The sequence below is a fragment of the Alexandromys fortis genome, unplaced genomic scaffold (assembly GCF_014885135.2).
Source record: "Alexandromys fortis isolate MF-2015 unplaced genomic scaffold, M_Fortis_MF-2015_v1.1 scaffold_21, whole genome shotgun sequence".
Lineage (NCBI taxonomy): Eukaryota > Metazoa > Chordata > Mammalia > Rodentia > Cricetidae > Alexandromys > Alexandromys fortis.
In genome coordinates, this window is record NW_026067905.1 from 15,157,349 (window position 1) to 15,183,814 (window position 26,466).

General features: G+C 45.5%; 1 protein-coding gene across 1 annotated transcript in view; it reads left to right on the forward strand.

Annotated features, from left to right (window-relative positions):
* Positions 1 to 24,438, forward strand: part of Rgsl1 (regulator of G protein signaling like 1) — a 66,316-nt gene extending 41,878 nt beyond the window's left edge. The window contains exons 15-22 of the mRNA XM_050135124.1: positions 3,461 to 3,635; positions 6,855 to 6,993; positions 7,217 to 7,341; positions 10,574 to 10,683; positions 12,814 to 12,909; positions 16,438 to 16,478; positions 20,060 to 20,180; positions 24,383 to 24,438. Coding sequence (XP_049991081.1) covers positions 3,461 to 3,635; positions 6,855 to 6,993; positions 7,217 to 7,341; positions 10,574 to 10,683; positions 12,814 to 12,909; positions 16,438 to 16,478; positions 20,060 to 20,180; positions 24,383 to 24,438 — 863 coding nt within the window. The remainder of the gene's footprint in view (positions 1 to 3,460; positions 3,636 to 6,854; positions 6,994 to 7,216; positions 7,342 to 10,573; positions 10,684 to 12,813; positions 12,910 to 16,437; positions 16,479 to 20,059; positions 20,181 to 24,382) is intronic.
* The last annotated feature ends 2,028 nt before the right edge of the window (positions 24,439 to 26,466 follow it).

The following is a 26,466-nucleotide window of genomic DNA, read 5'->3' on the forward strand; positions in this document are numbered from 1 at the left end:
CATCCTCATGGTCACCCCCTGTCCTCATGGTCACCCCCTGTCCTCATGGTCACCCCCTGCCATCTGGGTCACCCCAGTCCTCATGGTCATCCCCACAATCATGGTTACCCCCTGTCCTCATGGTCACCCCCTGCCATGAAGGTCACCCTCTGTCCTCATGGTCACCCCCCATCATCATAGTCACCCCCTGTCCTCATGGTCACCCACTGCCATCAAGGTCAGCCCATATGAAAATTCAAGCTCTTTGTCAGGCCTACATGAGCTGCAGTGAACAAGAACTCCAGAACCTGAGTGGCCAGCCCTGCCCAGGCCTGCCTGGACAATGGTGCTTCTCAAAGAGCCAGCAAGTGTGGGAAATAATGAAGGTGTTTAGAAAGCTCAGATTTTAAATATATAATATTTTTACTAATTCTCTGGGAATTTTATACATGTGTATAATATATTTTGAGCATTAACTTCTTGCTAATGCCTCTCAGATTCACTTCCCTCCTCCCCACCCAACTTACAACCCACTGAGTCCAGTTTGTCTGCTCATATTTTGTGCTGCCATCCACTATAGCGTGGCCATTCTTACCAGAGAGGACTCACCTTTTATAAGATGAGTCCCTTATGCTGTTTTATGTGGTCTTTTAAAACGTCTTTTAAGTTTTCCTGCCTGTATAATTAATGCATGCTATTAATAAAGAGGCAAAAATTACAAGGACATGTAGGACACAAAGGAAAATCTTTAGAGATAACATTGCCAATGCTTTGAAGCCTACATTCTGATTACACACACACACACACACACACACACACACACACACACACATCCAAACTTTCCATTTATAACAAACCTTTTTTCTTTGGTATTTTATATTGAACATCGTTTTCTGTCAGTACACCTCTATCTGCCCAGCATTTGACTGGCATAAAGTGTCCATTGTATAGATCTATTCAACTGCTTCATTCATTAATCTCTTCATTCATGACCATTGCTAAGAATGCTTTAGGGTGTGTCCTCCAGCAGGTGCTGAGATGTCAGTGGTAAATATTGCATCTACCACTTTTCCTTGAGGGAGTTAAAGAGGTGGTCATGTACCTCCATTTCCTCCTCTGTGGAATGGGAATAACTGTCCTTACCTGACGGAGCTCTTGTGAAGCTCAGGCGAGATGATAACTTAGGCATCCTTGAAGTAGGCTTAGCAGTACTTAGCAACAGAAGAGTTAGCCAGTCTGCTGTCACTACTACGTAAGTATGATCCGTGACAGCAATGATGGTTGAAGATGGACCCTAGCTAGTACTGGCAATGACGTTGTGTTGTTTTCAGGAATGAACAAATTAGGTGGGTGCAGTGTGTGGAGGAGTATGTGCAGGACTCTAAAACAAGAAAGAGGGCGGTACAACCTAGAGACTTCAGTCAGGCTGCTTGGACTACAGATGAGATGGGGGAGAGAACCTGAGATGACGTGGAAGAAACTGGCAGTGACAGATCATGTCTCTGTGGATTTTTGAGCTAGTCTCACACTCACTCCAATGCACAGTGTTTCTATGGAAACACCTTAGAGAACTATCGCACTAAGGTATTGTAGTGATGAGGCGAGCAGGCCTGCTTTTCGTCCTGCCCAGCTCCCGCATGGCTAGCTTTACACCCGAAATAACAACACACAAATTGTATTCATTTAAACACTGCCTGGCCCATTAGCTCTAGCCTCTTACTAGCTAACTCTCACATCTTGATTAACCAATTTCTATTAATGTGTATTGACACTTGACTATGGCTTACCGGCATGAGTCTAACCATCGTTAGTCTTGGGTAGGAGAAGCATAGCATCTACCTAACTCTGCTTTCTTCCTCCCATAATTCTGTTCTGTCTACTCCACCCACCTAAGGGCTGGCCTATCCAAAGGCCAAGGCAGTTTCTTTATTAACCAATGAAAGTAACACAATAGACAGAAGACCTTCTGTAACATGAGGGCCGGCTTGTTGGGATTTCTGTCCTGCCCGGTACCCCACAGCCGACAAGCCCCAAAGAAAATCACACAGAGGACTCCATAAGATTATAAACTGATTGGCCCATTAGTCCAGGCTACTTCTTAGCCCTTGTAGCTTATATTAACCCATTATTCTTATCTGTTAGCCATGTGGCTCAGTACCTTTTTTAGAGGGGCAGATCACATCCTGCTTCTTGGTGGTCTAGACTGGACTGGGAGGAATGGGCTTCCTCCTTCCCAGAATTCTCCTGTTCTCATTGTCCCACCTCTACTTCCTGTCTGGTTGACCCACCTATACTTCCTGCCTGGCCAGTCAGCATTTATTTAAAACATGATTGACAGAATACAGACAATTCTCCGCACCAAGGTATGCTCCTGCTAAGACTAGAAATATGAGTTTGAGTCTTCATATTCTTACCAGCATAGATTATGGTGTATTTTTAAAACTTGAACCTAACTCTCCTTAGAGCACTCACCTCTATGCTGTCTGCCTGTGGCACCATGGCCTGAGTTGCTTAGATTCCCTGCCATGCTGTTGTCTGTCTCTCTACCCACTCAAGTTGGGTATCTCCTAATACATATCTAGACCCCAAAAGTCTATCTTGTTGACCCTGGAAACCCTGCATTGAAGATCTTTATTTTTCTGCTTTAGTGGTCTATTTTCTTTTCCTTTAACAAGCTTTTCTTTAGTTATAATGTTTCTTGTTTTTCAAATTCCCTCCTAGATGACAAACCTTGATTCCTCCCTGATAAACCCTGAGTAGCTATCTATCAGAACTGTTTGGTTTAATCTTAAGAAAAGTTGCTCTGCCAATTCAAAGAACTCCAATCAAACCAGATTAGACTGAATTAAAATGCCCATGTTTAATAAATTCAGCTCTCTTCGGTGGACCAAGGCAGCATGGCGGGGAGAGGAGCCCATGCAAACCCAAAACCATGTGCATTCCTTTTTTCAGGCATGAGCCTAAATACTCTGTGGGAGGGGTCAGTGCTTGGCAGGCTGGGAGTTAGAGTCCGGAAGGCTGGGAATTGGAGTCCAACTCAATATTACATTCCAGACTCTTTAGATATAGGTGTGTTAGAGGGCTAGCGTCTCACTTTCAAGCAAACAAGAACTACACTCCCATTTAAAAAAAAACTGAGTCTGCATGTACAATTATTACTGTCTCTGCAGAAAGTTTTGTGAATTAGCATGGTCACAGTCATGATTGTTTCTGTTAGGCAAGTGCCATGAAAACAGCCTTCAACACTCAATCACTCTTGCAATTCATTACTTTATTAATCATCTTTTTATGTAAGTGTTGTCAAACACCTGAACAGGTGATTTCTTCAGCAGTCATTCAAGTATAAGTGCCTGCACTCAGGAGTAGCGCATGACACTAATAACAGAAACAGGAGTGCGCAGAGGTCACACCCAGGGTGAAGGCTTAGGACCTGAGAACATGTGATCAAACCAGACTCTAATTCCTTGTTTTTCTCTGCTAGATTTCTCTACATCACCCACGACTGCATCAGCACGTCACACTCCAATATCCCCTGGTTCCCGGAACACAGAAGAGAATGGAGAATCCGTCCTTGTCAAACGCCGGATATTTGGCCACAGAATTATCACTATCAACTTTGCTGCTAATGATCTATATTTCTTTTCTGAAATGGAGAAGTAAGTTTCCATCTTTCTTCTCAAGGCTTTGACATTTAAAACTTCCCAGCAGGTGCTGGGGAGATGCCTCCAAGCATGAGGACAAGTGGGGTGGGGTGAGGGGAAGCACAGCAGGGCACATCTGTAATTCTAGTACTGAGAAAACAGAGGCCAGAGGTTCCATGGGGCTTGCTGGTTAAGTAGCCAATAAGTAGCCTAGCCCGAGGAGTGCTCCGGATTCAGTGAGAGACTACATCAAAAACTAAGGCTGAGTAATAGAGGAAGTCATGAGACATTGATATCTCTCTCTCTCTCTCTCTCTCTCTCTCTCTCTCTCTCTCTCTCTCTCTCTCTCTCTCTCTGTCCCCCCCCCGCTCTTTCCCTTGCTCTTTCTCTAACACACACATTCACACACATGCACGCAAGCACGTGTACACACACACACACACACACACACACACACACACACCTCCCAGCAAAAGTTGGCTTGCCATATCAGAGCCACAGTGATTGACAAGTGAGAAGCACAGAGATTTAGTTCTGCCAGAGAAGATGGTCCTGAAAATCTCTGGGGCATCTGTCTCTCTATCAGTTTCTACCCTCCTTTGGGTCCTAGAGATCTCTCTCTTTAATGTCCTGGAGATCCCAAAATTTTAATGCACTTACTTATTGACAGTAAATAGATTTTTTCCTATAATTTATAAATATTAAAGAAATTGTATCATGTTGATCATGTAACAGCCATGGACCAAGAGTTTTTCACTTAAAACCAGAGACTGTTATGCGTGTGTATGTGTGCACATGCGTGTGTGTGTGCATGCACCATTAAGGAGCTATCTTTAAGTCAGATGTGCTAATCCATACTCACTCACTTGCTAATAGGCAGTCCATATATTTTCCTTGTATAACTCTAGGTTATGCCCCAAAGACTGTCAACCACCCCTCATTTCAGTTTTTAAGAAGTGGAACGCGGACTGGACAGACGGCTCAGGCTTTAAAGGCCAGACTTACAGCCAAAAATATGACAGTGGAACCAAAATGTAACGATCACTCCAAAACACCCCAGTATTTCTGGATTTTGCTTGTGTGCTTGTCCAGGTCTGTATTTTGTAGGGCAGGATCTCACCTGGTTCACATCCACGCAAGGCGAGAGCTGAAGAACTGGGTTATGTCCCTCAACAAATCCTTCCACGTTTCAAATCAACTTTCTCAGTGATTTAAATTCCCTTTGCTGTAACTGAACATTTTTTTTTAATTTACAAAAGCTATAATGCTTGCCTTTGTTTCAACACTTCAGAGATTCTCCACTCAGTCCTTCTCTCTCTCCCCTCCTCTCTCCCTCTCTCTTGCTGGTCTGACTCGGTAGCCCAGGCTGACCTGAACACAAAGCTCTCCTGTTTCCCGAGGTCACAATGACAGGTGTACACAGCATGCCCTGTTCTATCCTATTTTCACAGAAACAATAAACATTTCTCTTTATAGAGTCTGCTCTGTCATATGAATGAGTTAAAACTTAGAGTAAAAAGGACAACCGAGAAAAAAATATTTGGAAAGAAAATTAGTAAGTTCTGGAAAACATCTCCACGGGGGAAGTGAAGAGTGAACTAAGATAGCACCCCAGTCTATGCTCACCACGCCAGGGCTGCCAGGTAGTGCAGAATGCCCAGGATACACACGTCAGGGGAGTTCGACCCCTTGCGCTCCACGGAGGGACTTGGTTCAGCTCTAAATACATTCACTGACTGTCTCTTTCTTATTGAGCCCAGGCTCTGTGGTCATAGACATGTGTATCTATCAGCCTACAGATTCAGGATGCATGCCGCATGCACATAAAAGGTGGGGGAGTCTCCCGTGATGACAGGTGCTCAGTAGACTTGGGCATAGGGAGCATAGCTAAACGAAGGTGAGTCCTCAGGCATAGTGTCTTGGTCCTGGAGCTGACCTAGACCAGCCTTATCAGGGTTCCAAACAGGGTCCCCAGGGAGAGGACCAGCGAGGAAAGAGAAATAAAGGGATAGTGAGAGGAGCTAGGCTCAGGCGGACTGCAAAGGCTGACCCAAGCCAGCCAGTGTGTTAATGGCACAGCTCTTCTTTATACGCCCCAAATGGGGAAGCAAAAATCTAGTTGGTAAAGATCATTCCTTAGATAGTCGAATTGCAGGGAGCTCAGAATATCTCGAGTTCCCCTTTAGTAAGCTGCATTCTGAGGTAGCAAACAAAACATTTCCCATCTCAGTGTCTCTGGAACATTTGACTACATACATACGAGGGAAATGTCAAGCAGTTCCTGGACTATGCCCTCCCACCGCAGAGGCCCTGACCCCAGTCCACAGCTGGCGTTGTCTCTCAGGACTCTGGCTAAGTGAGGAGCAAAATGTTCACTCTCGTCATTAGGGTCTCCTGGCTGTCTCCAGCCCAAGCTGGCCCCCAACGTGGAGCCAAGAGACAGGCTGAAGCTTGAAGGATGAGTGGGGTGAATGAGCTAGCAAGGTTGTTAAGGGAAGCCATGGGAACTGAGGCGAGAGCAGCCAGTACGCAGCCACTTCTGCAGCTGCTCCTACTGTCTCCCCCCCTTTTCTCCCCCCACCCACCTATCAGATGTTTACATTGTGATTCATAAAGGTAACAAAATTACAGTTATGAAGTGACAACAAAAAGTAGTTTTATGGCTGGGGTCACTACAACATGAGGAACTGAATTAAAGGGTCAGAGTAATAGGAAGGTTGGAAACGTCTGGTGTAGCACAACCAGAGATAACTACAAAAAGCCTGAAGCCAACTGTTACTCTTCTTCTGGGAAGGCTTTGGTGCCCCCCCCCATCACCACTGAGGTGCAGTCTAAGCCATTGCCTAAGGCGCCCCACATGAGGAGACTCCTCCTGCAGCTCAGGGTTGGCCTCCAGCCAGTCCAGATGGGCAAGCAGCAGGAGAGCCCTGAAGTTCTTGAATTAGTCGTAGGTGAGACGTTCTTCCAGACTAGGAGACCATGAAATGAAGAAGGGGTGGGGGTGGGGATTGTGGTGAAGAAATGTACCATACAACGCACTTGGTCCATGACCCAACACATGGCCTGTGCTCAGGTTTTGCTAACGGAAGTCTTGAGACTGAGTGAATGACACCCCAATCTGGCTCAGAAACAGTCCTGCCCTTTTCTTGCCAGAAATAGGTCTGAGCCAGGCACCCTGTCCAGCACCTGCTTTTGTCGTCTCTTGCTGATTTCTTCCATATGCCTCTCTTGTAGATTTAATGACCTGGTGAGTTCAGCTCACGTGCTGCAGATCAATAGAGCATACAATGAGAATGACATCATCCTGATGCGGTCTAAACTTAACATTATTCTAAAGCTTTTCCTGATTTCTGATGTCCCTCCAAAGCTGAGGGTAAGGGGTCTCCAGCTCCACTGTGACCCTTTCCCCCATAAAACCCTAAGCCTGAATTGGTGGGTGCCTCATAAGTCCTGGGTCAACAAGATGCCCACCTAACAAATCCACAGGACGCTCTGCCTTCTGGAGAGGCTGTGTTTCAAGGGACGTTAGGGGTCAAGAGAGGTTCTTTTCCTTTCCTAGAGCCCCTAACGATGACATGTTCCCATCCTGTGGGTAGGTCAACATCTCTGAGTCTCAGAAAGATGTCATCTTGGCTGCCATTACAGAAGGCCACCTAGACCGGACCATCTTCCATGGGGCTATCATGTCTATCTTCCCTGTCATCATGTACTTCTGGAAAAGGTACTTAAGTTCTCTTAGCTGGTGGGTTTTCTGTCTTCCTGTGTCCCACAATTTCCAGTTCTGTGAGGAGCTAAGATGGTTGCTCTTACCCTACCCTCTACACTCCAACCTGCACTGAGCTAAGGGACAGGCAGAAGAGATCAATGCCAGAATGCTGGCCCCACGCCTCTCCTTTTCTTGTGCAATTTTGGATCAGAGGCATGTGATGTGCCCAGACTTTCCCACTAAACATGAGGTAGACCACAGCTCCTAAGGGACAAAATCTGTCAAGGCAGGAACTGTTTATAATAAAGAACCTCATGGAGGAAGCAGGCCAGAGCAGTTTACCATTCTATCCAATTCTCATAATCACCCACCCCAGAGGCACAGTTCCTTGGAGAAAAGTCAGATATTCAGTTTTCTGTTGCTGCTCTCCCAAAATTCAAACAAATCTGTCAAGTAACTCAGAATGAAAACCTGGCAAGGAGACTACGAGGGCCAAAATTCAAAACTTAAATGAACAAAAATACTTACAGACCAAACACAACCTGTGCCCCTGGTTCATAACCTGTCTCTGCCCAGAACTGTGCTCAGAATCTGACCTGAGATGTCTCAGCTGACTGCCAGCTCTGGCTTCCATCAGTGGTGTTCCCAAGTGGTGTGCGACCCCAGTGATACCATAGCTGGCCAAAATTTTCCCTAAGGAAGCTGTCTTAGTTAGGGTTTCTATTGCGGTGAAGAGAACCCATGACATTGGAAACTTTTATAAAGGAAAACGTTTAACTGGGACTTGCTTACAGTTCAGAGGTCTAGTCCTTTATCATCATAACAGGAAACATGGCAGCATGCAGGCAGACGTGGTGTGGAAGAGGTAGCTGAGAATTCTACATCCAGATTGACAGACAGCAGGAAGAGAGGGTGACACTGGGCCTGGCTTGAGCATCTGAAACCTTAAAACCTACCCCTGTGACACACTTCCTCTTAAAAGGCCACACCTACTCCAACAAGGCCACACCTCCAATAATGCCACTCCTTATGAGTTTATGGGGGCCATTTTCATTCAGAACATCACAGAAGCCTAATGGGAGTACTTATATCATACTGTGACCCTGGCTAACAGGGTTTCCTTAAAAGGGGGGGCTAAAAAGGGGGGGTTGGGGCTGGAGAGATGGCTCTGCAGTTACGAGCTCTTGTAGAAGACTTGAAATCAATTCCACATCAGGCAGCTTACAGCCACCTACCACCTATATAACTCTAGTTACAGGGGATATGGCTCCCTTTACTGTTCCCTCTGGGAGTACTGTATGCATATGGTGTACATACAGACAAATAGGCACACACACACTCACACAAATAAAAGTACATTTTTAAAATGTGCCCTTCATTAAAATAAAGGTATAGTTTTTGTGGGATCATGTCTCCTAGCAACATCAGAAGCTATACCCATAAAGAGGAACCAACATGACTGCTTAGACATGAGCTGAACAAAGATGACACGGACACACATGTTAACATGGCCAGGGGAGAGTCCTTATGGCCCTCCACAGAGAACCACAGGCAACTAAGAAATACTGAAAGTGGGAGAAACCTTCTTCCCCAGGAAAGAGAACACCAAATGGTCAGCCCTGAAAATATACACACAAGTAATATTATACAGGATATAATATTATATCCCGTTTATAGTTATAGTTAACAACATATGTGCATATACATATATGCCTGTAGTCACAGTTAATGAAAAAAGAGGCTGTGAATTTAGAAGAGAGCAAAGAGGGCCACAGGGGAGGCTTTGGAGGGAAGAAATGGCAGGGGGAAATGATGTACTTGTATTATCTCACAAAATAAATATTAAAAGCAAATAGGGACTGGAGAGATTGATCAGTGGTTAAGAGCACTGGCTGCTCCTCCTGAGGACCTGGGTTCAGTTCCCAGCACCCACATGACAGTTTACAACTGTCTGTAGCTCCGGTTCCAGAGGATTTGCTGCCTTCTACTGGCCTTCATGGGTACTGCCTGCACATGGTGTACAGACACACATTGCAGGCATACACATAAAATAAAAATAAAGTATCTATCTAATAAATAAATACCAGTATAAAGTTGCTTACCAGTCACTCACTTTTATTGCCCAATCCTTAAGACAAGTTATTTTATTTAAAATTTAAAGCAGTATAAAATCTTGGTTTAAGATGAGCAACGAACCCTTTTAAATTCCACTTGTTATTCCAAACTTATTTCTACTTTTCCTATCCAGGGTTTCATAGACATTTATCTTGAGGCTTCTTGAAGGATCAGAAACTTCTAGAAGCTATGTGTGCCTCCTTGTTTAACTTAGTGCTCAGCTTCCCTGTCCCCACTATGTCCTTAGGAAGTTTAGATTTACTTTGTGGTGTTTCTGAAGTCGACTCTTCACCTGCTCGTAAACTTACTGATATTTGCAGTGAACAAACTGTGATCACAGATGAACACTCCGTGTCACGAGAAGACAGTGGGGATGAAGCACTGGGGTCCGTGTTTCACACAGGAGGAAACAGGTTCAGAGTTGCTAAGGGACGAGCTGGGAATCGCCTAGGAAGTGCTTAGCAGGATGAGAATCTCCTGTCCCCTTCCTTCTGTAAACAATGCATCTTTGTATGTTAGAGCAAAGCAGCCATAATAACATGTTCAGACCCTTGGGGAGCAGGGAGATGGGAGCTGGCAAGACCCACACCCCTGCCCACCTCAAGCAAAGGACGTGCAAGTGCAGACCATTAAACCTAGTCTCAGCAACTGAGGGGTTCTGGGAGGAAGGGGCCAAAGCATCAGGGAAGCAATGGTGAGTGCAGAATTCTGAGGAGCCAGTTATCTTCCAGGGAAAGGCCTGTAGGAATCAGGGAAGGAATGAGTCTCTCTGGGAAAGGACATGTGGAGACCCCACTGGGTCCCCGGATGATTTAGCAAGGGATCAGACAGAGGCCTTGTAGCCTGACACTCAGGTGAGCACAGCTGACTGCAACCTGGGCTGGGCATAGTGGCCCCTCCACAGACTGCATCCACTATGGTTCCAAAAGGAAGTCACCCACACAGTGTGCAGGTCAGTCCTTCACTGGAGTGAGCCTGGACAAAGAATGCCCTCGGTAGGCAGTAATCCCAGTGCAGCGTTCTCTCTCTCTCTCTCCCTCTCCGCCCCCACAGTTTGGAAGGACTGGTTTCACTCAAGCTGCCCTTATTCGTTCCAGCCATTCTGTGTGACCGGAAGTCATTCTTCCCACAGGTATTGCAACTGGAAGGCAGCACGCTCTTATGAAGAGTACATGGGGAGAAAGTTTAAGGACGGAAAATCCCCTCCCAAGTCTACATACAGGTACCCACCGTGGAGTGGAGGTAAGTTCATCTCAGACCTATAGCCCAATTTCTCCAGTCAGAGACATGTGAGGAGGGAACACGTGTCTGACAGAACACAAAGGCGGTGACTAGTGCAGTGACTAGCACCTTAACTTGGCCCTCTGGGAACTATCACATGTCATATCAGTAATGAGGGGCTCCCAGGATGCTCAACTGTTGAGCACCTGGAAATGGTGACCTCCGGCTCTCTTTGAGAGACTCCCTTCCAACTGTCGCCATAGAAACCTTACTATTCAAGAAGTATCTATTTTATAGAGTTAAGTGTGAAAACTAGATACGTGGTCATAAATGTCCATGTTTTCATGCATACGCAGATACACACATAGACATGTAGTTTTATGAAAAGGTAGGGAAAACTAGAAATTAACATAAAAGTATTGGTAGGATTGTCTCTGGGTGCTATGACGACTAATGGGATATATTTATTATTAATATATATTTATATAACATATATGTGTGTATAGGTGTGTGTGTATATGTGTGTGCATGTATATGTATATATACTGCATATATATGGTAGTTTGAATGAGACTGGCCCCTATAAGCTCATAATTTTGAGTATTAGTCCCCATTTGGTGAAATTGTTTGTGTGGGAAGGACTAGGAGGTGTGGCCTTGTTGGAGGAGGTGTGTCACTTACCCTTCCCAGTGTGCCTCTGCCTCATGGCAGTGGATCAAGATGTGAGCTCTCTCCCTGTCATAGACTCTAACCCTCTGACGTCATAAGCTCAATTAAACACTTTTATATTTATCATAGTGTAGTAATAGGAGCGGCCAGGCTGCGTCCCTGGCACCCAACCGCCCGCATGGCTGGCTTTACCTGAAATAATTACACGGAAACTGTATGCTTTTAAACACTGCTTGGCCCATTAGTTCCAGCCTCTTATTGGCTAGCTCTTACATATTGATCTAACCCATTTCTAATAATCTGTATAGCCCACAAGGTGGCTTACCAGGGAAGATCTTAACCTGCATCTGTCTGGAGTGGGAGAATCATGGGACTCTCTGATTCAGCTTCTTTCTCCCAGCATTCTGTTCTGTTTTCTCCGCCTACCTAAGGATTGGCCTATCAAATGGGCCTAGGCAGTTTCTTTATTAATAAGAAATCACTCCCACATCATCACAGCAATATAAAAATAAGGCACACACAAGTGCACGCACACACACATGCATGCGCGCACACACATGCACGCACACACACACCATTCTACCCCATTAGCCCTCTCACTCTCAGTATTTTCTTGGTCCTTGTGCTAGTTACATTTTTCTTTTCCACTTGTCACAAGCCAGAGTGATCAGGTAAAATAAAATCTCAACTGAGAAAATGCTATTGGACCGCCTGTAGGCACGTCTGTAGGGAGTTTTCTCCACTGGTGATTGATTCCGAAAGGCCCACTACACCAGGGGCAGTGCCACCCCTGGGCAGGTGGTCCCGGGGTGTGTAAGAAAGCAGGCTGAGCTCTGTGGCCTCTGCTTCAGTGTTGGCCTCCAGAGTCCTGCTGAGTTCCTGCCCTGACTCCCTTTCACGATGGACTGTAAGCTCTAAGACGAAACAGACTCTTTTCTCCCCAAGTCGCTTTTGGTCATGGAAATTTTGGTCCTCAGAAATTTAGTGTTGAAGCTAAGTCTTGTGTAAAAGGAGAAAAGGAGACCTAGGGGAGGCCTGGTCAGTACCGAGGTTAAGAGGGGAGTCTCTCATGGCAAGAACCTGCCCAGCTAAGCTGGAAACTCATGAAAGGAAAAGGCCTAAGGAACCTTCTGCCTCTAAAATGCCCTGACAAGAGGAAGCTTCTGCTGGGATTCAAGGTGGGCAGCAGAGAGTGAAGGGCCAGTCCATCAGACATCATCAGAGAAAATGAGTCACATGAAAAAAAAAAAAGAAAAAAAAAAAAAAGAAAATGAGTCACATGAGCTGAGGAGTCCCGAGTTCTGCTTCCGGTTCTCAGCCCAGACCCCAGGTCACAGACACAAAGGCTTGCCTACCAGTAATGCCCCGTCCTTGGCATTATGACCTGTGAGCGTTAATCAAGAGCTTTCTCCCGTAAGATTGGTTGCTTTGTTTTTTGGATGATGTTCTAGAGTTTGAATGTGTTTCCTTTTTTCTTCCCAGGCGACCATGCTGTCTTAAGGTTCACCTTGCTCAGAGGGGTTGAATGGTTTCGACCTCAGCAGACCCGGGAGGCCGTGGCAAATTCAATCCAAAACTGTGAGTTGGAGCTTTACTGATTGCGAAAGTTCCCTGACCGACTGGAGAGCGGTCCAGGGTCCATATTAGCCCATTCTCTTAGTAACTGTAAAGAGCCTAAGGCCCTCCAATGGAGATGAATTGCTCAAAGCTGTACAGCTTGGGAGCAATAGAGATGGGTGAGGAGGACTTCTCCGGCCCCCACCCCCCCAGGTTCTGTACACAGCTTTCACCTCCTCCTTGGTTCATTTGCAGCCCTGTGAGGAAGGTGCATAAGCCTCTCTGTGCCCATTTCAGGCATCACACGCCATCTCTGCTAAGAGGCTGCCATCTGCTTCCTCCTTACACGTGGTCTACCTGCTGGACAGCATCTCCATCCTATACCTTCTGCTCCCTGGAGGCTCCCACTATGAGCTCCTCATGACCGTAGCAAGGCCCCTGGCCCTTGCCTCCCTTGTTGGGAGCACAGTGTACGCTTTCTCTTTCCCATCTTCAGCCCCTAGGAGCCGACTTCCCTGCCAAGCGGCATCACACTGCTCTGTTTCCACACAGCCTCTCCCAGAAGGCCTTCCAGTCTTTCCCAGTTGTTAACTTTTGCTTGGGGGAGGAAGTTGGGTTGCCCCTTTTCTGCTTCTCTGAGGTAGGAAATGTCAGTACAAATGCGATTCTAGTGTTCATTTTCAATCTGTTTTTACTTCCATGGGTCTATATAGCTGACATTATATCCAGATGAAAAATCTCCTAAGACAAGAAAATAAGACTCCCACAAACCAGGTCTTCAGGACACCCCTACAGCATTTGATATCACCTTCCCTTGCCCAGTCCCTTCCCTGGAAGGGGAAAGCAGATAACTTTGCATCAAAACGTGTCTTACAACAAAAGTAGAAGCTAATAGAATGCACCCTCTGAATACTAATAATAAATTTCAAACCCAATAACAACTTAACTGATTTAAACCATGTGTGTGGCCATTATAATTCAAAACCTAAAAGACATAAAACTATGATCATAGCTATTTTATGAAAATATGTATTTATATAGAATGAAGATACCTCTAAATTTAGATCCTGATTGCCATCAAATAAGAACAATTACTGGGCTAAAGAGGTCGCTCAGTGATTAAGAATGTGTACTGCTCCTGCAGAAGACCTGAGTTCAGCTCCCAGCAGCCACAACTGCTATAACCCTAGCTGCAGAGGATCTTACATCTCTCTCTCTGAAGGCACCTGCTCTCACATGCCATATACACACCAAGGCACACCTAATTAAGAATAATAAAATAGGGCCAGACATGGTAGTGCATCTATATAATCCCAGAATTCAGGAGGCAAAGGCAGGCAGATCTCTTGAGTTTGGGGCCAACCTGGTCTATATAGTGAGTTTTAGGTCATCCAGTGCTACATAGAGGGACACTGTCTCAAAAAGGAAAAGAGGAAGAATGAGGAGGAGGAGGAGAAAGAGAAGAATTCTTAAAACTTTAGATAAAATATATTCCTAATTACACTCATTCATAAACATTCATTTTTTTGTATTTTATAGTGATATTTTATTTATGATCCAACAAACAAAGCTTGCCTAAAGATCAGAGAAGCAAAGCAACCAACCACTAGAGAGCTCTTACCTCTATGAAACATTCATTTTTTTAACTTCCAAAAATACCAGTATATTTTTTGAATAACCAAAAAGTAAGAATGTCAGAGCCTATATTCAGGTTGCAATGCTATTACAACAAGGTGCCACTTGGTATTCAGGAAAGCAAAGCATTTCCAAACCCCCATAATCTCATATAATTGCATGCTTAGTCACCAGAGAGTGGAACGGTTTGAAAAGGATTGGGGGTGTGTCCTTGTTGGAGGAAGTGTGTCACAAGAAGTAGGATTTGAGGTTTCAAAAGCCCATGTCAGGCCTAGTGTCTTTCTTTTTGACACCTGTGGATCAGGATGTAATGCTCTCAACTACTTGTAAACAGAGACTGCTCTTTTGTTGCCAGCCACCCAGACCCAAATAATCACATAGAAACTATATTAATTACAACATTGTTTAACTAATGACTTAGGTATATTCCTAACTAGCTCTTATATCTTAAATTAACCCATTTCTATTCATTTGTGTATTGCCACTAGGCTGTGGCTTACCAGGGCTGGCATGTTACTCCTTTGGCAGTTACATGGTGTCTGTCTGACTCCACTTTCTTTCTCCCTGCATTCAGTTTAGTTTTCCCACCTACCTACATTCTGTCCTACCATAGGCCAAAGCAGCTTCTTTATTAACCAATGGTAATAAAACATATTCACAGCATACAGAAGGGAATCCCACATCAGCTACTGCTCCAACTCCATGCCTGTCTGTTTTCCACCATGATGATCATGGGCTGACTCTAAAACTGTGAATAAAGCCCCAATTAAATGTTTTCTTAGATAAGCTGCCTCATGCATGGTTTCTCCTCAGAACAATAAAACAGCAACTAAGACACAAAATGGTTAAATAATGTTTGTAAAAATAATTAATCGTATTATTCCATGTTTTTAGTTTTTTCATATGATACACCTTTAGTGCATAATCTGTTAAATAAAAATCTTTTCTCAAATGACAAAAAATCTACTCTGGAAATAAGCATGAATAAGAAGCCAATATTGTATCTGACCTATTCACAGCAGTTGATCCCCATAAGAGTACAGGAGGAGGACCAGATGGGGAGGGGGTCTTTCTCTTGGTGGAATGTAGCATGTGCCATGCATTCTGACTTTCTCCTTTGCATCTCTCTTAAGCTTCCTCTAGCATCCTCACCCAGCCAGGCCGACCTGCCATGTCTTCCTTGCAGTTGGGTCCTTCTGCCCTGAGGTAGGTGTGGGCTAGAAATCCTTGGCCAGAGATGTTCTGTCTACATGCACAATGGGTGACAGGATCAACTCCCAGAGTACAGTTCCACGTTCTGACACTGCCTTGCATGGAGAACCAGGTGAAGCTCAGAGTAGCTGAGGTCCCAGCAGTTGGGGAGGGTGATCTCTTGTGTGGGTCTTTGCCCACCTCCTGTTAGGCATTTCATCATATTGTGGGGATTGCCATTTCTAAAGGAAATTACTACATACCAGCATTTGTGTAATTCCTGTTATTTTATTTTATTGGCTGGCTTCTCTCTCCCTCTCTCTCTTTCTTTCCCCCTCCCCCATCCCCCTCTGATATATGTGTACACTTTCGTGTCTATATGTACATGTGTACAGGTGCACATGCACATTTGTGGTTGAGCACGCAGAGGCCAAAGGTCAACACTGGGTATCTTCCACAGTTACTTTCCACCGTATTTTTTTGCAGCAGCATCTCTTGCTGGACTTGGTGTTCACCCATTCATCTAAACTAGCTTGCGAGTGAGTCTTAAGGATCATTCTGTTTCTGCTTCCCCAGCACTGGGATTTCAGGCACACGTTGTCACACCTGGCTTTTGATATGGATGCTCAGAATCCCCATGCAGGTCCCCATGCTCGGACAGCAAGCACTTTGTCAATTGAACCATCAGCCTCACCCTGCTCCCCCTTATATCTCTTCTTTTAGACCAAAACTGTCCTTCATCAAAAAGGAGAAAAAGTAATCAAGTCAGGCCCAGAACAGAGGCAACTCATTCCTTAGCAGCCTTTTAACACGGACAGAATCCTTTCGGGTCAGAAATGAAATGTCCTGACACCATCTGCAAAGATCAAGTAGGAGAATGAATGGGGCAGCCCAGACACAGCAAGACCAGACTGCAATGGGTAAGGTGTGGGCAGAAAGTATGAAAGTGCCCTGTGCCCTCCCTGATGCTGAGGGGCTTGTGAGTTGGTGGGTTAAGACACCTGACCTGGGCTTAAGACATTAATCTAGAGTTCCATAGCCTTATACAAATTCTGGCTCTGGGTTGCTGAGAAATCTCATGATGGATGGATGGATGGATGGATGGATGGATGGATGGATGGATGGATGATATCACTGCGTACCACACCAAGTGAAGTGTGATTACTCTCAGCTCCATTTGCACAATGACTCCCATCCATTGTCTCGGTAAATCTTGGCTTCTAGACAGGTGAAGAGGCTGGGGTGCTGAGCAGGAAAGTGACTTTCTGAACATGCCACATCCCATTCTTTGTTGTGTTCCCATCCTGTGGTGCACATCCCTGCAGCTTCCCATGCATGGAAACAGTTGCTCTTCCCTGAGCTCTGTTCCCTTGACAGCTCATGGATTTTTCAGAACATTTTTTAACCGAAGCACCTAAGCAATGGCCTTCATTTTAGAGTAACTAGACTTATTTAAAACGCCTGTTGGGAAAAAGTCAGGAGTAAAATGGTAGAAATTTATGAACAGTCTCTCAACTGGAAGGAACCGAACAACTAACTTAATGATTCTATGGAAAACAGAATTACAAAGTTTACTAGAGAATCCTTTCAAATGCCCGCAAATTTGTCCTGAACTGACAGCCTTTCCCAAAGGATGAAACATGTTAAGATGTTTCAACAGGGTTTATAACCACTGGGACTGAAGCCATCTGATGAGACTGGGGTTGAAGTAGGTAGGGAAAGGCTTCACATGGCCACAGAGGAGGTCAGAGGTAGGCAAGGCTCAAGTAGAGTAACTCAAAGCCCCCAAGACAACCCATCCAAGGCAAGTACTCAGCACAAGAAAGACTCAGAAGAAAAAAGATGAAGCTTCCCTTGCTTCACAGAGCTGAAACTTAAGAACAAGACTTCATAACAAGAATAGTAATAATGAAACAGAATTCTAATTGTGAAATGTCAGGTTAAAATTAAGATCCCAAGGAAGGAATGGAGAGTCTAGTTACTGGAATTGACGTCCCTGGAAATACCTTAATCAAAAAAGAACAAGAGGCCTGAAGAGGATGTAGGGATACCCACAAGGAGACCGATGGGGATCAAGTAAAATGCTGACTTGGGGGGTTGTCACATGATCAATGCCCTCCAGGTAGATTAAGACATGACTGAACTCCTCCATGTTGGCAGTAGACGAGTCTCACGTAAGGAAAGGAAAGACGGGCTTCATTCATCTGAGAGCTCTTTGTGTTGCTTTCTCATTGATCATTAACAGAGGGATGCACTCATATAGGCATGGGCTGTATAGTTTGCAGGACAAAGACCATGTCCTATTTTTCTCTGTACCTCCAGTACATGACACAGTGACCCATTAATAGTTTCCCCATCGATGGGTACCAAATGCACAAGTAAATGAACTGGGCTTACTGCTGGGAAAGTAGTAGAGAAAGCAAACCATGAAGTCATGCCGTCCCTTTTTCTGACCATCGAGTTTCCTGACCTATATTACCAGAAAATCAATCGACGATCGATTACAGTCACGACAACCGCAGCAAAGAGGAAACAAGAACAGTTTCCTCTGTGGATATCTTTATAGTCCAATGATTCTTGGTGCTCAAAATTCAAGCCCTTTGATTTTTCTTTCTTTAGGAAGTTCATACAGCCGTTCAGATTAAGGAGTGACTGAAAGAGACAGAAAGAAGAAAGGCAAGAGAGACTGAAGAATAAGCCTCCGCCTTCAGAGGAGCCTGTGCACACATCACAGAGCGACGTGACGGGTGTGATGACATCTCTCCCTCATTCCCACTGCCACTGGGTCTAGATGTTTCCTCAAGAAGAGGGAGTGGTTTGGGCGCACAGGACCCTGGGGTACCAGCCCTCACACTACACAGTAACCAGGGCTGTAGGTCATTAGCCAGAATAAAAGATATGCCCTATTTACGTTCTTACATTCTTGCTTATATATTGAAGCTAAGGGAGCTGAGCCCACAGAAATAAAGGATAAGGTATCAGTTACCAGAAATGGGAAATCAGGGTGACTCGAGGTGGTTAGCAGAAAGTACAGTTGAATAGAAGGAAAAAAGTTCAAAATTTTATAATGTGGCATGGTGACTGTGGCTGATAACAATATACCTCTAAATAGGAGAAAAGATTTCGAATGCTCCCAACAACAAAATAATAAAATGAGATCATAGATGTGACAATGACCTGATACAGACGATGCATATTACATACATGAGTTGAAATTTCACACTGTGTCCCACAAACACATACCATTACAAGCCATTTGAAAAAAAAACTGGGCTAAGTATGTAATTCAGTGGCAGAGCACTTGCTTAGTACATACAGGCCCCATATTATTTAATCCCTAGTATCTTCTCATTTTTTTTCTTAAATGCAAGACACGTGGTATAGTGGTTAATCTTGACTTGATTGGGTTGAGAGCAACCTTAGAGATAGTAAGGCATTGAATTCTGTATTGATGTGATGGGCTTACACAGCCACTGCCAGCTCCTGAGGTCTCTGACCTAACCAGGGGTTAATCCACCAATGAATCCATTACTTAGTGCTGTTATTGGGAAGTGATGAAGGGTAGAAGGTGGACCTAGACAGCAGAAGGAAGTCATTTGGGGATCCAGCTTTCTCTGGCCTCTTCTTGTCCTCCCACCCTCTCTGCTTCCCTCTGATGTGAGCTGAGAGAGCTTACCCACCACCATTAAGTCCTGTCCAAGCTGGGCCAAACATCTGTGAACTGAATTCTTTAAAACTGTGAGCCAGTGAGCAGGACAAAGAAACCTGCAAGTGTGCCTGGGGTGGTCCGCCCTGGACTCTGAGGAGAAAACACACTGCAAGGCACCGGGCAGCGCGGCACTGTATGGTGAGCATATGTTCGGTCTGGGGTGGGGGAGAGGGACAGAAGGACTCGTGTCCTGTGGGCAGAGGCAGATCTGAAGAGGTGAAAGCAGTGAGCTGCAGGTTGACACGGATGACTTGATGGCCATCCAGGGTCATGTTTGGGTTCGTGGCCCTGTGTCAGTCATGGTCTATGTTAGTGTCCTTGGCCCCTGATACCACCAAAGGCCGAGAGGATAAGGCTATACAGAGTTGGTTCCACCCCTCACTGGCTGTAACACTAGGGAGAACTTGTCTTCACGAAGGGACGCACTCAGGAGAGCAGGTCCTACACTTTGTCTGGGCAGCACAGTAGAGCTGACCCTGTAGACAGGGCTGTGGGTGAGGCCTGAGGGCACGAGAGTGGTAGAAATGGTATTGCCACCCTTGCCTGTGGTGGATGGTGAGGGCAAGGGGAAGAGACCCTCCCTCCTTGCTCCTATCACCTGCAGCTGGGGAGGGAGCTGACCCTCCCCTTTGCCAGCTGCAGCACTCAGGGAAGTGGGCCCTGCGCTTTGTCCCAGCAGCAAGTGGAGCGGATCCTGTCGACAAGAGCCATGAACGGGAGATCTGGTGCTACCCCCAGCTGCTGTATGATGACATGGGTGGGGGAGAGATGCCCCCTTGCTGCCTGTGGTGGGTGGGAGAGCTGGCCCTGAGGTCATAAGAGCAGGAGAGATGTTGTCCTCACCAGCTGCAGCACTTAGGAGAGTGGCCTCTAAACCTCTCCTGGGCAACACAGTAGAGCTGGTCCTGATGGTGTAGGGTGGGTGAGCGGTTGCCAGGGCAATGCTGGAGAGCTCACCCTAGTGCTGAGGAGGGGTGGGGGAGGGGCTGATCACCCCTGCAAATACTCAGGCCTAGAACCAGGGTTATGAGTTGGCCCACCCCAACATCTTCCCCATCTATGAGCTGCTGCAGCACATGAAGGGGCCAGTCCTGCAGACCCAAAGCTGCAGGATCTCCATGACACAGGGCAACAACAGGATACAGAAGAGGAGTCCCAGTGAGGGCCCAGCATTGATCGTGTAGCAGAAACCAGAGGCCTTGAAGCAGACCAGTGCCTCTCTGCAGTGAACACTCACAAGTAAAGATGTGTGGACACAAGGGTTTACTGTGTGACTCACTGTCACACCGCAGCTTCCGTGTTGAGATCTTTAGTTTCTTCTTTTCTCTTAAATTTTATTTTATTTCATTTGGGGGGAGATTGCAAGGGCAGAGGACAGATACGAAGGGATGGGGGATGTTGAAGGAGCGGCAGGGCTGCGTCCCCGGCACCCGGCCGCCCGCATGGCTAGCTTATGCCCTGAAATAATTACATGGAAACTGTATTTTTTTAAACACTGCCTGGCCCGTTATCTGTAGCCTCTTATTGGCTAGCTCTTACATATTGTTCTAACCCATTTCTAATATTCTATGTAGCCCACGAGGTGGCTTACCAGGGAAGATCTTAACCTGCATCTGTCTGGAGTGGGAGAACCATGGCGACTCCTGACTAAGCTTCTTTCTCCCAGCATTCTCTCTGTTTACTCCACCCACCTATGTTCTAACCAATAAAATGGGCCAAGGCAGTTTCTTTATTATAATTAACCCATGTCCTTCCTCCATCAGGGGGAGATGAATGGAATTGAGATGCATGATGTGAAAGACACAAAGAATAGATAAAAAGAAGGCTTAAAATTAAAAAAAAAGAATAAATGAGAATGAAATGAAAAACAAAGCAAAACTATTAGCCGGGGTAAATAATACCCCTTTAAATTGTTCTCAGGTATTTTTTACAACTATGATAAAAACAGAAACCTAGATAAGTATGAATTTAAGATGAGCAATGAATAATTTTTAGCATAAGCATGTCCAAATATATATAAAAAATAGCCATACTAAAAGAATTACTGGGTTTTTGTTTGATACTTAAGTTTAATTAGTGACCTATAATTGACCTCTATAATTAACCTATGATTGCATGGGCCTGAGAGCTTGAACCCCTCACGCTAGAGCTGCAGCTGGGACCCGGTGCTCAACAAGGAAGGGCGTGCCCTGGGGGCGGGCCTTTCCCATCTCAGATCCTGCCCCTCCTGAGGCCCTGTTCTGGATTGTCTAAGGGCGATGGAGCGCTGCAAATTCTGAAAGCCTGCAGGTAAAGTGAGGCCAAGGGGAAAGAGGAGGAATCGCATCTGAAGGAAGAGAGAGGAGTGGTTTGTATAAAATGAGATGGCTGTGTTCAGTGTTGGTCTAAAGGGGCATTTGGTGACCTCACGCCACAATTCCGGGTCCATTGTGATTTCATTTAAGCTTCTATCTGTCCAAAAATTTAGAAACTCGCTAATATGATGAGAACTAGAAACCTGCACGGGGCCAGTGGATGTGGGAAAGCCCAGAGGCCACAAGGACTCATGGGACAGAGAGACATGGGGTTCTCGGTTTAGGATGACCCCGGGCCAGTGAGTAAAAGGACCATCTGCAAAGGCAGAAGAAAGCACTGGTGTCCTGACAGGATTTGTACTGGGTCAAAACCTTAACATTTCACCATGTTGAATCTGTCTGTGAACGTGGTCAGAGTCTCCCCCATATGCTTCATACCTACGCACTTTAATATTTGTAGCTAAGCAGTTCACCTGGGTTAAAACCTGGAGCCAGGTTTTAGATTTCCCATTCTACTTGCTCATTGTAAGAAATGGACTTTGGGCATATGGCTGCATCCGTTCTGGAACATTAGAGTTGCTCCTTAGTAACTCCAGTCAGTTCCCCGAATAGTTTGTTTCTCAGTGTTTTAAAAATACACAAAACCATTAGATTGGTGTATGGATGGGGCTTTGCAACCAGCCCTTGGTGCCAACACATTGCCTGACTCTCTGACGTGAGCTTGAGATATAAAATGAATCTGAGAGAATTAGTAATATTACAGTTACTGGGGCAGTGGTCCTCAGCCTGTGGGTCATGACCCCTTTGGGGGTTGAATGACCCTCCCACAGGAGTCACATATCAGATATCCTGCATAGCAGAGACTTACATTACAACTCATAACAGTAGCAAAACTGCAGTTATGAAGTAGCAACGGAAGAATTGTGTGGTTGGTGGTCACCACCACATGAGGAACTGTATTAAAGGGTCGCAGCATTAGGAAGGGTGAGAAACTGTACTAGGGCCTTACAAAATGCCTACACATCCCTACCAGACCTGACAGAGTAGCAGTGAGGAAGCCCACAGCATTCCCTGGAACTAGACAGGCAGTGAGCCATTCATGGTCAGGAGTTTCAAGGACCCGGCATAACTCATTTTTACACTAGAATTATAAAAAAATAAAAAGATGACACTCCCTCATGAATGGCATGTCCTCTCCAGAGGTGTAGTCACTGTTAACTTGCCCATGAGCTAGTAAATAATCTCACACCCCTACAATGCAAGCAGCCCTATCTAAATTCACTGGGTTATTAAAAATATATACATAGTAGTTGGAAGGAGGTGTATTGGGAAGAAGAAAGATCCCAGAAGGGAGTGAGGCGAAAATAAGAGGGGAGAATGGGAGATGAATATGATCAAAATATATTATATACATGTATGAAACTGTCAAAGAGTGAATTAGAAATTAGTTTTCAAAAGAACAGTATTCCCTTTTCTCTGTTTTGTTGGCCCACTTGTTGAATAAGACTCTAAGATGTGGGCAAGACTATTTACTGTCCTGAGAGAGGGGAAATGTGCTCAGGACAGAGGGCATATTATTATCAAAGTCTGTTTTTTTAAAAAGGCAAATAAAAAGGAGAAAGAAAAAAAATGAGCCAGTTAGGATAGCAAGAAAGCGGATGGTCTAGTATTTGGTTCTTGCCAGCACCACCCAAGAAAAGACAAGGAAAGTTCATAAGATCTTGGTAGCTTCATGGATGAAATTTAAATCTGAACAAATTATCTTCCCTCTGGCATTCACTGTTGGCTATGGCAGATAAATCTTCTCATCCCCTTTGTGGGGACAGGAGACATCCCAAAATAAGGGCTGTACTTGTTGTCCAGAGGCCAGTATCTCTCTGTTTACTGGCTCCTCAAAAGCAAGGAAAGGGGGGCTGGGGGGCTGGAGAGATGGCTCAGTGGTTAAGAGCATTGCCTGCTCTTCCAAAGGTCCTGAGTTCAATTCCCGGCAACCACATGGTGGCTCACAACCATCTGTAAAGAGGTCTGGTACCCTCTTCTGGCCTGCAGACATGCACACAGAATATTGTATACATAATAAATAAATAGATATTTTTTTTTAAAAAAAAAAGCAAGGAAAGGCTATCAGAATAAAACAGACATTGTTGCACCTCAGAGAACCCCTATGCTACATTTGGTACTAATGACCTGTCCTGGAAAACTCTCCGGCAGTGGTTTTTCTCTTGAGAAAGATGGTGCAGAACTCTGGGATTGGGGAGTTGGGAGGGGTGGGGTTGGACTCAAAGTCTGGGCAGTAAAGGCAATATTGATGGAGAAATAGTAGTTTTACAGCTTCCAGAGCAGTAGCATTTAGCAGGTGTGGCAAGCTGTCAGGCAGGCAGGTGGGGATTGGAGAGACCTTAAAAAGGAGCTTGAGATTTTATGGCATGTTCAGTACCTTCAAAAGTTCTATATGGCTTATATAACAATTTTAAAATCCAGCTAGAACTTGGAGAATATTACAGACCTGGAAAACTAGCTTGTGTTTAGCCAGGAGGGAAGGCAGTGGGCACTCCAGACACACCTAGGTATGCCTACAGTCCTATCACTATTACAGCGTGATGACTGGAAGCAGACCTCACCCTTCTTCACTCCCTCCTGGCATTATCCGCTTCCATCACATCAGTGATCCATGCTAGCTGTCGAGAGGACTCCCGGGAGACTGCACTCATCCCTGCGTGAGAAGGCGAGCTGTCAACTCCAGTCAAGCTCTGGAACTCAGAACTCAGACCAACAGGAAATTCCTAGGCCTGATCCGGTTGGATAAGAATCACTTGATCAAGGCATGGTACAAGATAAAATGCAGCTTTTCCTTCCCATCCACCCGGCGGTAAAGGATGGCTAGAGGGCTGAGGGTTCTGGGGTTATTAGTAAGCTCTCCATATTTGTTAAGACTCACTCTATCACTCGCCCTGTTGGTCGGCATGTGTGATGAACTTCCTAATAGCAGAGCCCAGCTGCCATCACCACATTGTCTAGAGATGATGCCATCAAGCATCATATTACAGCTCCCTGATGAGCGCGTCTTCCCGGCTGCAGCTGTAGCCTTCTGCTGCTTTCCTTAGTCTTCAAGTCTGTGGTGCTCGGGTCTAAGGTTCTCCTCTTTATGAAGCACAGCCTTTTTTTTTTTAATTTTATTTTATGTCAGAAGTCATGTCTTTCAGATCTGGCACGGAAGTGGTGCCCAAGAGGTGGTTGCCCATGGGGCTGTTACAGAAGGAGTGAAGAGAACTCATTTTTCAGCTAAACCCAGACATGTGATCCTCTTAGGAGTGGGGTGCTTCCTACTCTGTGAACTCAAGGGAAGTCACCTGAGGCACGGTGACCTCCTCCCATCTCCTCCCTGTGATCTTTATCTAACAGCGAATGTTGAGTGTATCACTTCCATGCTGAAGACCCTTCCAGAACTTCCCCTGTAGCTCTCAGATGAAACCCAAAGTTTTTTGCACAGTATCTGTTAAGAAAAGCCTCTTTACCGGTGCAAAGAATTTCAATTAAACCAGATTAAGCCCAATCAAATGCCTGTGTTTAATAGATGGCAGTCCCAGGTAGCCAGGAGCACAGCAGGGGGAAGACAGAGGGAGCGCACATGCAAACCCAAAACCACGTGTTCCTTATTCCAGTGGAACCCTAAGACCCTGTGGGAGTGGGCCTGACCCTCCCCTGGGAGGGGTCAGCGCTTGGCAGGCTGGGGTGACACTTCCAATTCAATATTACATTATCTAAGACCACAAAGGACCTGGTTCCGACCTCCCCGTCCACTGTACTAGTCTCCAGTCAGCCCTTACTGTGTTTTTGCACCATAAATCTTCTGCCTCGAAGACACCATCATCTACACCAGTGACTTTATTCCTCCTTGGACTTGCTTCCTTTTCAGAGGCTTCCTAGTATTCAAACTCCAGAAGATGGAGCCCCTAGCTTGTTTCTGCACTCTTAGGACCACACCAAACGGCTGTTCTGATCCAGAGACCACCTCCTGATCCGATGGGGAACCTTCTAAGGGCCGTTTCTGTGCATCCACAAGCACCTGAAAGGAATAACAGCTTTAAGGGCCATATATGGGTTTAGACAACACGCCACCAATCTAGAAAACCCGGAACGATTTAGTTAAGGTGGCAGCTAACGATATCTGGGAAGTCATGAGTATGCAAAAAAAATGTGACTGTTAGGTAACTCATTATGTAACCAGTTGTGGCAAGAGGCCACTTTTGTGTGACTCTGTAGAAATGCCGTTGGGACCAAGGTCATGTGCCTTTGTCTAGAGAGCATAAAATATATCACACCTGCCTGCAGCTCATCACATCTTGTTTAATTTTCTGTTGCCTTCAGACCCTCCATCTCTGGTCCCAGAGCTCAGTCATCAGCATCTTTCTCCTGTTCTTCTGTTTCTTGCCACTCCCTCTTGGCCTCCTGCTCCTTCTTTTCATTAGATGCACAGTAGAACTCTGGGCTGGAAGCCATTGCTCATTGTCCCTCAGTCCCTGCCATACACACACACACACACACACACACACACACACACACACACACACACAGCCCTGGCTCTCCTGGAACTCACTGTGTAGACCAGGCTGGCCTCGAACTCACAGAGATCCACCTGCTTCCCAAGTGTTGGGATTAAAGGTGTGTGCCACCACCGCCCAGCCCTCTCTTGTTACTTTAAGTAGTAGAACTGGCACGTTTGAACTGTGTCCCTGGTCAGTCAGCCAC